Genomic DNA, 16,022 nt, shown 5'->3' on the forward strand with positions numbered 1-16,022 from the left:
TTTTCACGCAACTTTTTTTCCGTGTTGCAGTTAACACTCAGGAACAGACTGTTGAACACAATGATACACTATTGTTCATTTGATGGGGCTTTTATAGCCTGTATCCTTTGGTTAGACAGCAGCTCTTAGTTTATTGTTCAGCAAAGTAGTTGGCGTGACGCACTGCACTGCTTTTCCACGCTTATTTCACTTAGGAAACTTTACAGTGAAATAGCTCTGCATGGCCCAAAATGGATTCAAGAAGTCCCTTTTTTTCTTCTTTTACCTCATGTAGTAGGACCTGTAATATGAACCAGAATGTGAGTATTAATCTTTTTAATAATGCACTGTTTGTGGGTTCCATTTAGAATTTCAGCCCAGAAATATTTCTCACCGTCAGTCTGCCTTTAAATCTTATCATTTTTAAGTTACAACCTTTTGAAAATTGTGCTAATAAAGTGAAAAACACCCCCAAGTTGAGCTACCACACTTGCAGTTCTATTTTTCTTATACGTTTCGAATATGTGATGTACGTTCAGTTCAGAAATTTGAATTATGCATTCTTGAAGACCGGATTTTCAAAATACATTCTGCTGTCTGAGCTAACAAGATGAACAAAATGGAATCATGTAAATTGAATGATTTACAAGGCTTAACCTGTTGAACATTACAGCAGATGTCGAGCTGTGGAATATATATTTTACCAGTGGGACTCTCTGAAGACTCATTTTCCTCTCCGTCCCTCATGCAAATGCACAACCTTTGGCTAGCAGACGTTCACAGAGCAGAAGGCTGATTTGTTCCCAGTAGAAGAAGAGAAATAGTTTCTTGAAATGATTCAGTCCGACGGACTATCTAAGTCTAGTGATGTCTGTGGAAGCTGCTGCCTTTCTCCACATCGTGATTGAAACTTCCATTTGTTCTCCTGTCAACAATAAAAGATTAGAGCGACGCTTGCTATCGCAAAGAGACAGAACCGCGTCAGAAAAGATCCTGCTTACAGTCCCCCATATAAAATTCAACTACATTTATTTGGAGATTTGCTATTTCAGGTGCTCACACCATCCTTTAGAGATACTTTTGAGCATTTTTTTATCAATTCATTTCAGTGGTCGAGTTTTCTCAGGGCTCTTTAATGAGATATACCTGCTGTAGGCACTGGAAATTCTGCTCATTTAATGTAGGATTAAACAGTCCACCGGACTCTGAAGGGAGGGCTGGAAGAAAGATTCGATTCACACCAGTTAGGTCCGTGACACATTGCTGAGATAAGGAAATGAAAATCACATATACACTTGATACAGACTTGTAGAACGGAAGATGAGCCAGCCCAAGAGATAAAAGCAGCAGTTTCCAATGTAAGGGGAAGAATAAAGATAGACTCTTTCTGTCTTGCGATAATCTTACACTGAGATTATCATTCGCATTCATATTCATTTACTGAGCGAGAGCGAAATGATGGATGGAGTGGTGCTGTATTTGAAACTGCCAGCAAGATCATCATTGACAAACAAGTCAATAAAGCAAATTAATAATTGAACATATTATAATAATAATGACTTAACCAATACGACTACTACTAACAACAACAATAACAGTTATTATTATTGGCAGTAAATGTGGATATATGTTGGTCAAATACATACAAACTACAGCATATACATAGCAATGTTTAGTCACCTCTAATACTGTTGTGCAAGATCAGTCCCAGGTGTGTAGCAACACATCAAGCTCAGAGAGGTGGAACTAAATAAAAGCAAAATAAAAGTGACAGCGATAATTGAACTTTATTTACAACCTTTTAACACAAGACTGGAACAAGAAGATATCAAATGTTGGAGGATTTGATTTGTTTGAGTTGTTTCCTCAAGACAAAGGTGACTATATATATCAAAAATACAGTCTTTCTACAACTAATACTCCTACTACTAATAATAATAATAGTAGTAGTAGTAAGACAAATTGTTATTGACTACAAATGAGTCACTCTCAAACAGGATACCTTAATCTGTTGGTGATGGCAATAATACTTTTTGAGAAACAAATCTAGTTAAACATAACATTGTGTATTTATTTCGCTAGAGAAAAACTGTTTTTGCAAAGGAATACAACTTTTCATTTTTCCGCATATAACATTTACCCTCACATTTTTGCTCTCAAGTTAAGATTTTAGATTCCTATTAATACTTGTGAAATGACTGGAATTTTCACATCTAGGTCATGAGTTTCCTTTGCGTTGTGGGTGGGCCATGAACTAAGTAAACTAAACCAAAATGCAAGTCTAAAAATATGTGAGAATATTTTTTTTCTTTAATGCATGCTTAATTGTAAAGCACATTATTATTATTGTTGTGCAGATCGTCTAGCATGGATTATGGACCTGCGATCGTGGGGAAACAAAGACATACATGTAGATGCCACGTTCTTCCTCAACAAAACCAACAGGATTTTGTTTCCTGGCCTATCACTATTTTCCATTTTCCTTACCCGATCCCGGGGAAAAAACTATTGATTGCAACTTTAAAAGCCTAATGTGGTTTGAATGATTTCAACTGGAAATGCATTTTAAAATCCATTTGTATGGTTGAAAACCCATTAGTCCTTGTCCAGAGGACAGCCACGGTTATGAAGCAGAATGTGTTCTTCACAGAACGACCCACATATGTACCATTAACACTGACTGCCGCACTCCTGGCCATTCCATTACCTTAAAACCCCACTTGCACCCCTGACCTCCATCGACATCATTCTGGGTGAATATTAAAACTTGTGTGTACCGTCTCTCTCTCTGAAAACATATCTGCACGTCAAGGTGAAACGGCAATTGTTTGAAAATATAGCAGTACAGCACTGTAGTGCGGCAGAGAGTCCAGTAATAAGGGAGCATGACGCTATACAGAGGGAGAAGTGAATGAGAATGAATTTCTTGGGCAACAGCAATGAAGGTTTGCCGTGACGTGCTGAAATAGTTTCGGAATACTTTAAAACAAGCAGGAATACTCTATTACTGTATGTGTGTTAAAATTAGTTTATTGTTATGACAACAGTCCAGTTAGAGTTTCAGTTAAACTTCAGACTAAAACAGAGGAATGAATCACTCCATTACTCGACAAAATAACTCCAAAATGAAAACATATAAAACTTTACAAATAATGCAGCATATCCATTTATCTACCTAATAAATATTTACATAGCCTACTTAAAATATCAAAGCAATATCACAAAATCAAGGACAGTGGTATTTCTGCAAAAAGATCAATAGAATATAGTGGATTGTAAGCATATCATTATTATCTTACAACCTAGTATCTGTACCTTTTTGGTTGGCAAAACACTGTATATGAGGTCTAAATTGATGATAAAGGGTTGAACATCGCTGGAAACTGTTTCAGAAATCAAGTACCTTTTGTGTTGAAATCTTGGTTGAAACATGACACCGACCCATATCTGTCCTGCCTGTACGTTAGCAGATTAGAGCAGAAGTACTGTGGTGCGTTATTTGACAACACATTCATTGAATAGTTTGATTGACAGGGAGCATAGGGACACGTGTATTGGAATTCCTGTAAAGATACTGAGCAGTAAAACTTTGTTATCCTTTAAATAGTGGCAGATCCCAATATTTAAAAATGCTGTCTATATTTCAAAGTGATTTGGATGTGTCTTTCTTTACATTTGTGTCAAAAAGATATTTCCCTCTTCTTAAGGCGCAGTAAGACCAATGAGTGAACAGTGAAGCGCTAACTGCTACTATCACTCCTGTGCAGCAGGGAAGTCAAGTGTATATAAGTAACTTTGTGAACCCCTGAGGGAGAAAAAGCACAGCAGCATTAGAGAATAGGTCCTTGTCCCCTTCGAGCTTGTACCGAACCAGGCATGAGACATTGGCCCTGACTGCTTCCCACCCCTAGTCACGGTCACCACAAGTTAAATGACCAATTGCTGATGCATTGCTCCAGGCTGAATAAGTGTCCGCAGCCCTCCTAGTATGAGCTTATGTGACATGCTCGCACCATCCGGCTGGCAATTTGAACTGTGATCTTCAAAAGCAATGACGCGTGAGGATGTGACTGGCCACTGTGACTATTCATGAGATGTGTTAATAAAATAATTTTGGATATACAATGTATTTGACCGTGTTATTGACCTGTAATAGGGAGGAGCATTATGATTCACAAAAGCTTCCGTACAGTTTTTTAGTTTTTAAGCCTTAGTTCTTTACATTTTCAGCACAGTAAGGTATGTCAAGGCGACATTTGGAATGATTTTCACACCTTGAACATTAGGAAATTATTTTCTGGATTCTCATCAAACATATTCAAAATTATTATTATTATTATTATTATTATTATTATTATTATTATTATTATTATTATTTAAAGAAAATAAATGAATAATAATAATACTAATACTACTACTACTTATAATAATAATAATAATAACAGCAACAACAATAATAAACAATGCTGCAATCTTCATCCAAAAACAATGTATATAACCAATATTTCAACACATTAATTTTGAGAGTCACTGCTGCCTCCTCACTCACAAGTTTGTTGTGTGTGTATGAGCGCTCCTGTTAAGCGACGATAACATCATTCATCTGTCTGAGAGAGGACATGCCCTGGGGAGAAGATGGTCCTGAACTAACTAAAGAGGTTCTTTCCGTGTGTGAGTGGTAAACATAGGGGAGAACGGCTGCTCCTTAAATCTGAGACTGAACAGTGTCATCTACACGAATTAGCTTAGTGTATTACAGGTACAACTTTCAGCACTTATCTTGCTCAACCATTTTGATCGACACTTCAGGCCTAAAATAAATGCTGCTTTACACTATAGAAGTCAGGCTTTTAGCTAGGAGGGCATCTAGTCCGATGTTTGTTTGACAGAAAACTTATTTTTGTACCTATAGAGGTTTACGGCTTCTTTTTTTTTTTTTTTTAACAAAGCAAGTTGGTAGGAAGATGTTGAGGTTGGAACTGCCAGGCAGAATGTGGAGAGGAAGGCCAAAGAGGAGATTTATGGAGGTGGTGAAGGAGGACATGAGGTTTGTAGGTTTGAGAGAAAGAGGAAGCAGATGACAGGGTGAGATGGAGGAAGATGATCCACTGTTGCAACCCTTGGAGGGAGAAGCCGAAAGGAAAAGAAGAAGAAGAACTAGTAAAGTCAGTCATTGACATGTCTTGTCTGGAGGGGAATGGGCTGGGGGTGAGGCTTTGGAGGCTCTGCTTCAAAATCCTCGCTAAAAGCCTGCTAGCATCATAGGTTGTCCAAACAGTATAAGAAACTGAGAGAAACCTTGAGCAAGAGCGACACAACCTTACCGTGAATTTAAGACTCCGAAGTCTCTTTGATTGACAGGATGAATTCAGCCATGGAGAAGCCACTCAGTGTTGATCAGCTATTGTATATAACGCGCTTAAGAGTGAATAGAAATCAAGGCAAAAGGAGAGAGCATGGTCGCCTTTTCAACAAGGGGAATCAGAAAGTGAATGGCGTCTATAACTGCACCAAATTCTCATTTCTGCTTTCGTCGATTACATGCGTTTCTTAACAGCTCCATTAGTGGTTTCATTAGAATTCAATTATGATGTTCCCCCACGATCTTTCAAAGTTCATTGAAGCTAAATGAATGATTAAAGGTCATTGCTCCGAGTTCCACGTCTCACCCCGCTAATTAATATTTTATGAATATTTGGACATAGATGCTGAATATTTGGCACACAAGCTGTTTTTTTATTCATTGAATGCTGACCTCATAATAGCGGCCCTGATCTTAAACGCACATCTTGTTGGAGGTCTAATTTATTGGCTGTGTAAGTCAGTGAGAATATCAAGTTGCAGTGGGTCACTCTGACTCGACTAACCACAGCGACAGCTCAATAGCTATAAATCTGTGTAAACATGGTCACAGGCTAAAGGCCCATTTATGCTCATCGCTACATACGGCTCCAGATACAGAGGGAGACTTCTGTCCATATTTATTTATTTTTTTCGTCCAGATATCTGTACATTTCCGCAAAGCTTACGTACACAAACCAAATGGAGCACTGGAAATCGTCGGGGTAGTGTTGCCACCTGATACAAAATTCTAATGAGTCTCAAAGAAGACATAACAATGGCGGAAATTCTCCGTCCTCCAGTTATGTAATATGTTTAATAACCTCACAGATCACCAACTCCGACAACGTTGCCTCCATTTTCCTCTTTTGTGCCTAAGCTACATTATCAATACTGGAGTTTGTCATGAACTTTGGACTGTGGGCTGCTCCCCCCGGTGGATAGATTCATGAACAGCAATGGCAATATAAAGAGAGCAGGGAAGTTTGTGATCAGTGTTAGTAACATTGTTTGCTATAAAATTAGATTCAGGATGTACGGCTCAGTTGCCTGTCAGAGACCAGGAGTCTATTTTTTGGTGGGTTTTCTTCTAGTTATCAGGAGATGCAGTGCAGAGGTAGTTGCTTAACTATATTACCCTTACAGTCTGGCAACCGATACGTTAAGTGGATAAAAAGGGTAATGACAAATAGCCAAAAAAAGAAAGAAAAAAGTAGATTTCTAACTGATTTTTAATCTCATTCTAAAAAACATTTTTGTGCATTTTCAATTTGGATTTAAATGTGTAAACACCCATGTCATTTTCAGATCATTTCAGTATCAGAATTTGGCATTTTAATTTTGTCATACAATTCTTCTTAGGCAACATTTGCTCAAGTTGTATTCAGTTTTTATTTTTAAATGTATTTTTGTCTCTTAAGAGTAAGCACTGATACAAAGAGAGGATTTTAGGATGCACTCTGCGACATTATATCCATTGAAATTGAACTGCTGTTATTCATGTTCCACCCCCGGACAACAGCTGTGAATGTGTGGGTGTCAATATATCCCAATGTTCTTCCTGTGTGAAAATTCACTTGTAAATTTCAAGCAATATCTTTCAAGAAACTACTGTTGTTTCACTGGAAGAGTTACTGCGAACCTTACTGGGTCAAGCTGGGACAATGTATGTGCCACTGAGAAAACAAAAAAACGTGTTTTGGAATCAACAAATACTGTACACCAGTGAATATCAATATGATGTGCAAATCGGATATTATTCTCCACATGACTTTGAAGTCAAATTTGTTGCATCTGATTTGTTCTCCCTCAGGAGAGGAAGCGCTGACGATGTACCTGGCTAAAAACCGGCTGGACAGGAAGCTCGCCAATGCCACTCAAAATGTGGAAGCTCTCCATCAGCTGGCCTCCTCCTACTTCATCGACCGGGACGGCACGATGAAGAAGCTGCACGAGATCCAAATTTCGACCAACGCCATCAAGGTTGGTGCTCACCCAATTATTCAGATGGATAGATGGAGGAGCCTTTCAGTTGTCTGTTTATTTTGGGATTTTGTCTGAAGCATCTCTCCCCCCTTGATCATATTTTAGGCATCAGCATCAAGTTTGTTGTTGTTAATTTCAAGCCCGAATGATTTCCAGAATTATTGTGTTTTTATTTATTTATATATATATATATATATATATTTTTTTTTTTTTTCCTGAGCCCCTGCGATATCACATTTCTCAGCAGCAAATAGATTGTAGAAAAATAACCAACGGTGCAAAAGCAATTGAAATCCGAACAATCTCATGAAACTTCTGTTAGAAACAATTTGCTGTGCTTTTTCCACGTCGCCAACCTAAAAGAGGAAGTAATGGAAATCATCGTCTTGCCTCGAAAATGTCGTTGTTTTGTTCACCATAAATATGAATGAGAAAGGCTGGTAGTTAATTCAGTCTGTAACTCAGGGCAAAAATGTCCCTTGCTGTTTTGGATTTCTTGCTTCAAGTTGTTATTTATATTTTTATTTATTTACAAATGAATACATTTTTTTTTTAATCTAGCTGTGTGGGACTCCTACAGTGAAAGTGAGCATACCACCTCGACTGCACTTTATCCTTCGCCTCCTTTGATTTCTGTATGACTGACCCCCCAAAAAATTCTTTTCACTGTCTTTACTCCCAGCATTTTCACATTTTCCTCCCACCTGCTGGTCGTTCACACATATATACACTTGCAGCATCTCCTACCTGTCTCACTCACTTCGAATCACTACATCATCAGCAAACATCACGGTCCGTGAAGACTCCTCCCGAGCCTTATCTGTTCTGCCTTTGTTTAACTCAATTCTCTCCTTTAACAGTTTTTTTGGATATGAGTTATATAATTCAAAGTGCTACATTGCATACTTAAATATAGACAGAAGGATTTATCATAACTTAGGAGTGTTTCTGTTAAATATTTTTGCTGAATAATGTGGTTAATAAAAACAATACATATTTGCCATGGTTTCCCATTCCAAAATGTGTGAGGTTGCAAAACACCCCTTAACAAACCCGCAGCCTCTGTGCAGCTTCACTTGCATTTTCACTGAAACTTCAAGTCCGACTTTCCTCCCAATCTGTCATTCCCAGCCTCTTTCCCGTCTTCATTCAAGGAGCACCTTCCTAGCTTTTTGTTGTGCTGAGTGACAAGTGGATTAAGAAGATATGGCAGATGAGACTTTAGGTTGCAGGAAGTCAACCATGGCAAAATTAAGCAGAAGTGACATCGGGTGCTGAGTCAGTTTCTTCAGAAAGGAGTGCTGAGTGAACAGAGGAACCATATAGACAGACACACACAACCGCACACGCATCCGAATAAAGGTGACTGGACTGTTTATCTCCTCATTTGGAATCACGTCGAGAGGTGATGCAAGGTTTTAATGAGGAAAACATAGATGGCTGGTTGTATCCTGCCATTTATTTTCATGCATTTTATGCATCCACATACATGTTAGGAATGAAATCATTCTACACAGAAATAGTGGGCCAGTGTCACGCTTTATGAAGCCTCTAGAACCCATTAGATGATATTGTCTGCTCTATCAGCAACTATTTTGGTGCAACCTCACATCATATTTTTTAACAAAGAGTTCTTAGTGACGAAGCACGAAGCTTCATATCAAATGAAATGTTCTAATGCAGTCAGCCGTTTAAGACAGATTTGTTTTATGGGCTCAGATCCCTAAAGTGTGTACAGGTAAGTATCACATTCTGTGTGAAATACAAAGATGTGTGTACGTTCTCATGCAGGAGAGAAGTGTTCAAGATATGCCACAGCAAATCAGAGATGAAGGGCTTCTTGGTTTGCAGTAGGGCAAATCTAAAGAGACAAACACACAAAGCCAGCGCAAAACTGGAGCGAGGACTGCACTATAATGACATTAGAATCGCTGAATGCAGTATGCACAATAACACATAGAAACTGCACATGACCCCAGAATGCACTAAATTAAGACACGATTTCTGCAATATGAGCAAAGGCTTTGTCTCTCAGATGAAGTGTGTTAAATATATTTATTAATGTTTTTGCCCCCATGATCTGAATTTCCTCAAATTGCCTTTTATATCTTTTTTAAAGCATTATATTTTTGTTGGAAGGAGAATTCAGGTTAATTTATTTATTGGTCAGAGAACATCAGAAATATAAAAAATGATAAACCCTGATGCACCTCACAGTCAGGGTTTCCATTACATTTGAAGTTGAGCAAAGTCAAAATTTTGCAATAAAAAGAGTTAACGGAAATGTCGACAAAAGGTTTGGCTTGTTTAGGAGGGGATTATTCAGACATTTTTTTATCGTGAAATTGATCCCAAAGACCATGTCTGCACGTCTGGTTTCTGAGGACGCGACTGGTCAACTGTACTAGAGGCTGCAGCGGAGTCTGATTGTGGAACCGAGCGCTCTTCTTCCACAGAAGACGTTCAGTCAAAGCCAGTTTCTATATGCATTTGTCGCTACCTATTATTAAGAGCACTCAAAGCCAATTCAGTGCATGCAAACATCCCCAGGCACCAGAGCTCACCTGCGCAAAACCCCTCAAGCACTCCGTCACACTCACAATTTCACCCCAAAATAATACCGACAGAACATCACACTGGCATATTCTGTTGCTATGGAAACACATTCAAAGGGCACATAGACTCTCTGGAAATATGAAAAATGCTGTCATTTTGTACAAAGGCAAATGGAAACCCAACTACTGTGCTTGCATGTTACTGTACTGGACTTTGCAACTGATATATATTATTAAGAGTATTTCATTCAGAAGTACGTAGATATGCAAAATAGACATAAAGAGCGGCTACTCTCCAAACACAATTTTCCTGATTTACCCAAATGTTGAAGCCCTCCTCTCCATGATGCAGTCCTCTTCATGCTCTCTTATTGCTTCACAAGTTCTCCCCCACCTGAGCGAAGCCCATTGTTACATCACAGTGGGCTTGTGTCTCCAGCACAGCTCTGAATCCACCCACTTCCTTATTAGAACAAGCCGTGCTGGAATGCTGTTGATCATGTGATGAAGCGATATGTGATTCAAGTCAGTTAGTTGAGCGTACACATTGTTAGGATGTAAACACACGTTCATGATCTCTGATGTACTGTACGCCGGAGCAATGTGGCAGCCATCAAAGGCTGGCGCAGCTCAGCGTGTTTGGACTGAAGAGGAAGTGGGGCTTTGTGCTGCGAGGAATTTTAACTTCCAGGTCTGCCGTTGCATGGAACGAGATTCCAGCTCTCGGCAAACGTTTTCAATGGCTGAGGCTTATGCGCGTTTTCTAATATAAATATTTGAAATCATAGCGTTTTATGCAAATAGACACATCCTGCTGTGTTTAATAGCAGCCTTAATGTCATTTCACAAGAGACATAAATCAGTACGTTTATTTGCTCTTTAAGGTTTTGACAAAATAATGGATACTGTCAACGCCATTCGAAAGACATATGTGTGAACAGATGAATTGATCGTAAGTAGCACCTTTCATCACACCAGTTACCAAACTCATCCAACTAGACATGTCTCTGTGTTTAATGATGCATCTTTGCTGTTGAATTAGCAGCTGAGAAAAAGCCGCTCCACCGGAGGCCCTGAGGGTTGAGTGGGTGTAATTGCGCCACGATCCCCTGACACTTTGAACCAACAATTAGCACCTTATAATATTAAATGTCCAAGTTACTACGGCCTTTCAACCTGATGATCGAGTGTTGTGGTCCAGGCATATAAAGTCAAATTAACTCCAGTGAGGGGGGCAGCATCCTCCACCGCTGAGGGAGCCGCTGCGGACGTGGGGATAAAGAGGAGCGTGTATTTGTACTGCATTCAAATACAATTTCACTCTGCAAACATCATTGGTGTGGACACTTTTAAGTCGTAAAGAGAGGAAAGATAAAAACAGGCAAAAAAAAAAGGCTGAGCTAAAATAAATTATCAAAGGACTGAGTTGTGTGGCTGTCTTCAATAATGGCCCATCTTATTATCTAAAGCTTCTCATCTCGATCAAAAGCAGAAGACAGGTTGCTCATAGATGGGGAAGTAGAATCTAGGAAAAGGAGTCTCCACAGGAAGCATGTATTCTGACTTCTCACTGCCGTTGTGTCCATTTGTATGTGGCAGCTCAGCAGGTAAACTACACTGAGCTGGGGACGTGTTCGCGGCAGGCAAAGGGTGCTCACAGGAAAATGTGGAATTAATTATTGGGTACACTGGAAAATACTATTGTTGTGTATTGAAATGTGTATGTCACGTGATGTAAAAGAAAAAGGCACCCGGATGTAAGTGAGGGTAAACCAGGCAGATGTGATTGTCTGAAGAAAAGAACAAAGACAGTCGAGAACTTTTGGGCTGAACCATAGACCAGGGGTTCTTCACCTTTTTGATCTTGGGGCCCACGTTTCGCAGAACAAATGGGCCCGGGGCCCCCACTCTTGATTTCATTTGTGATCAACAGCCATGTTCAATCTACTTACATGGAAACAAACCAAAACCTTTTGAAATGACATGAAACCATGTGATCATCCCAATGATATTTTTTGTCATCGAAAGCCCAACCAGCAGCAGAACGAGGTGCAAGTCATATGCATAAAATTTACAAAAGAAAAAAAAAAGAAAACTCCAAACTTCAAGAACATGAAATAAAAATTAAAATATTGTAAAAAAAAAAAAATACATATATATAAGTCGCTCCAAATAATTTTATTTAAACTCCAAAGAAGACACAAGTAAAGTGTAAATTAAAATAATTCCATAAAATGATCAAATTAATTTTCAAAACTGCGTCAATGGGTGCTTCTCCATAGTTGTTAACTGTCACAGATTTGCAGCTGTCAAGTCAAGTCAGTGACACACTACTGCCACCATACGTGGCTCATGTATTAGAACTGAGCGTCTCGAAGAGCATGACATCGGGGTATTCACTGATGTGGGTGGAAAATAAAGCATATTGATTTTTACTAAAGATTCGAAGATCACATCTCAATCGTATTGAGACGTATTCGGTTGTGAATCTTGAAACATAGATGAAATGAGTTCATGTTTGGAGAAGTTTAATTAAAAAGAAATGACAAAGCTTGATCACTTGTCTTAAACTATTACAATTGAAAAATGTATTTCTACAAATGTGTCATTTTCCAAGCACAAAGTAACTGCATAACTATCATGGTAATATTAGTATGATGGTGTTCACTGGACAGCAAACTTCATTTCTGTCCCTATTTCAACACTTTCTGAAAATGTAAATGTAAGCAGGCGACACATTACATAGTCACACAAAGGTCGAAGGTCAATTTCCGTTCATTAAGATTCTCAATTGATCTTTTTCAGCCTCTATATTGTGACAATATTTGAGCTACTGTCATTAGGAGTGGAAAGAAAGCAACGAGCGAGTGTCTCTTCCATGAATGAAAACATTACATGACATCCAGTCATGAATCTTAAAATGTAAAATAAAGTAGTTCATATTTAAATGAACCAGTTTATGAACACGTTTAATGGAAAATAGAACTGGACAACACATTGCCACAGATGTTTCTGTCGTTTCCGAAGCTCTTACCACAAAATAACTGGATTTCTATCATGAATTAACATAATAATGTAGTCCATCGCACAACAAAATTGAATTGTCTGTTGCGTGTCCCATCAACTCTTTCTGAAAATGTACATACATTTTGGAGTTACTTTGCCAACAGATAAATGCAGTCGACACGTCAGGTGACACGACGCGTCAGGTGGAAGTAATTACAGTCACAGTTGTGTGGATTTTCCCCCGATAACTCAATTTAACAGCAGAGATTAACAGAAAACATTGATGGGGAATGCGCTACATTTGTGGTGAATAAATAGTCATGCGCCTGAATAATGTTCCGACTTCCCTTGGTCAGCAGCATTATTTGCCTATTTTCAGTCGTGTGTCCAGCAGTGAAAGTGCAGAGAAAGCAAAGTCCAGCAGGAAGAGCAGATCTATAAACACTGAGAACAAGGGCTTTGCTCCTCTAATATTGATTCAGCGTGACTGTGAGAGCTGCTTTGGAGAGCAAACTTACAATCAGAGGGAACATCACATGTCGATACAGCTGAAATGTCGGAGACGTCGGCTGTCTCCAAGTAGGCAGCTTTGAGGTCTCGAGGACGCCGGTCGATCTAAATAGATATTTTCTCCTTCTTACTCTAAATTATTTATACTTTAACTACCCTTATTTGGCCTCTCCATTCCCCCACTGTTTCATATTCCACCATTATCAAACAAAAGGTTGATCAGCATCAATGGAACTGCTGGAACATGGTCATATTTGTCTCCGTTTTCACGCATTAAAATGCAACAGAGGTCAGTCTGTGCTTAATTCTAAATCAAGATATGATTTGTGACTATGTTTTGTAGTATTTTTTGTGGTTTGCCGTGTTGTTTAGCCTCACCCACAGTGCAAACCATCAGAGTCGATGTTTATTCATATGGTTTTTAATAGATAAGTTGAATAATTGCTGGGAACTTCCGGGCTGCCAAGTGAACCAGCAGCACCTCGGCGTGCGACAACTGTAGGCGGATAATACAAAACAACCTGCTAAGTTTTACATGTTTGACTATTTGTACTGTGCAGGAAAATAATTCTGAGCACTCTCTTGGTCGACTATTCAAATGAGCCAGTGAGAAGTGCAGACTTCTGTCTTCATTACACCCAGCAGTAATCAATCTGCGATAAATCAAAGTGTCCAAGTGAGAACATTGGAACAGCTGGGAGTGCAGACAGAGTGTGTACGTGTCTGGCCAGATTATATCCAATTGCTCGCTCTAAATGTGGGGACTGATGGTGTACGTGCACAAAGTCTGGCTGGATTTATCAAAGCTTTCATCCTTCATTCCCCTCGCTGTCTCCCGGAGCTCTCGCAGCGCTTAAGAGCTTTCACCTACATGTGAACGCTCATCAAAACCAGGCTACATTCCCACCGAACCGCTGCCCGCACCATTAGTTGGAGCTTGTTTTTTACAAGTCGCTCCAACGTTTCCTGGAATACACCTAAATAAATGGTGAAAAAAGAAAACAAAATCCGTCTGTCAGTTTGATTTCTCAAATTTTCAAATTCATTTCATCACATTCTCGGTTGAAATTTTTCAGCAACTCACACAAGATTGTTTTAGAGACTCATGGTCAAGAATCAGCAATGATATTTCTACTCATCTTTTTTTGTCTTCATATGCATTTACTTAAAGCATTGCCTTTTCTATGGTCGCTATGTTTTTTTTTTTTTTTGCTTTTTTTTTTTTTTTTAACGCACTGGAACAAAGTGGCAAAGTGGAACCAGCATTGCATATCGATGATCGCGAGTAATGTTTAAGAAAATGTACTGCTGTCTGTGCTGTGCGTGACAATGGCGTTTCCACTAAATCAAACGTTTGGTTCAAAATGAGTAACCGGGCTTAAGACAACTCACAAAACAATTAAGTCAACTCACGACCCCTGGCGTATGCGCTAACAAAGATGGAGTGGTCTGACAGAGATGTCCGCCAAGAGACGTGTTTTACTGAAGGCGTATGGGGCATGAACATGCCATGGCCCCTGCAGAAATTGTTATCATCTATCTATCTATCTATCTGTCTATCTATCTTTCTGTCTGTCTGTCTGTCTATCCGTCCGTCTGTCCGTCCGTCCGTCTGTCCGTCCGTCTGTCCGTCCGTCCGTCCGTCCGTCCATCTATCTATCTATCTATCCATCCATCCATCCATCATCCATCCAACCATCCATCCATCTATCTATCTATCTATCTATCGATCTATCTATCTATCTATCTATCTATCTATCTATCTCTCTCAAACGCATTTGAAAGCAATGTAGTACATATTTCAGGCCTGTAGTTGATTCTGTAATGCTCTAACCGCATACTAAGAATATGGTATGACACATGCATATGTAGCTTACTCATAAGTGTCAGCATAGTATCTGTACAAATCAAATGTGGTGGTCGTTGATGATCCATCAACAGCAAAGGGTGCAATATACTGTACGTATGTATATATATATTTGAATTCCATAAATGCCTGTTAGATTGTACGTCAAGAAACTAACCATATTCAACATGTTTTTGAGACTGGTTTCTCTGTGGATGGGCTTCAACGGTGATGTCTGCAGGACCGCTGTGATCGTGTGCTGCACATTATAATAAAAGACTAGGTTAAGACATTGAGTTAATATTTGCAATAAACTGTACAGTTGTTACAAAATACAGTCGATTGTTGTCAACTGTTGACAGCCAGGATGTGATAACGGTGTGATGTATTCCATTTGAAGTCTGATTTATACTTGTACTAGGGTGTGCAAATCCAGCATTTTCAAATGTATTATTCACTCTGGAACCTGGATTCGGTGACTAAAGCATAGTATTTCAGTTTTATGTTTGGTTCAGCTGAAGGAAATTTTGTGCCATCATTCATCCAGCTGGTGACATCATCTAGACCCATTAGAACTAGAGCCATGCCCTCAGAATTCCTCACTTCACCACCAACAGCAGCCTGGTGCAACAAAGGAGGCTGATATGAAAGTAAGCATATGATGGCAGACATCATACGGCGATGTTCTGCAGTGCAGGCCCTTGTTATGCTACAGATAAAGATGCTATCTTATCTTTGAAAGAAGAAAACACAAGAGATCACATCAAGTTGGCCTGAGGTTGGCTCAAAATGAGATCACA

The 16,022-nt window shown here is 39.2% G+C and overlaps 1 protein-coding gene across 1 annotated transcript in view; it reads left to right on the forward strand.

Annotated features, from left to right (window-relative positions):
• The window catches only part of brinp1 (bone morphogenetic protein/retinoic acid inducible neural-specific 1), a 126,371-nt gene that overhangs the window by 72,667 nt on the left and 37,682 nt on the right, over positions 1–16,022 (forward strand). The window contains exon 4 of the mRNA XM_053846978.1: positions 7,133–7,302. Coding sequence (XP_053702953.1) covers positions 7,133–7,302 — 170 coding nt within the window. The remainder of the gene's footprint in view (positions 1–7,132; positions 7,303–16,022) is intronic.

The sequence above is a fragment of the Synchiropus splendidus genome, chromosome 1 (genome assembly GCF_027744825.2).
Source record: "Synchiropus splendidus isolate RoL2022-P1 chromosome 1, RoL_Sspl_1.0, whole genome shotgun sequence".
In the NCBI taxonomy this organism is placed as follows: Eukaryota; Metazoa; Chordata; class Actinopteri; order Syngnathiformes; family Callionymidae; genus Synchiropus; species Synchiropus splendidus.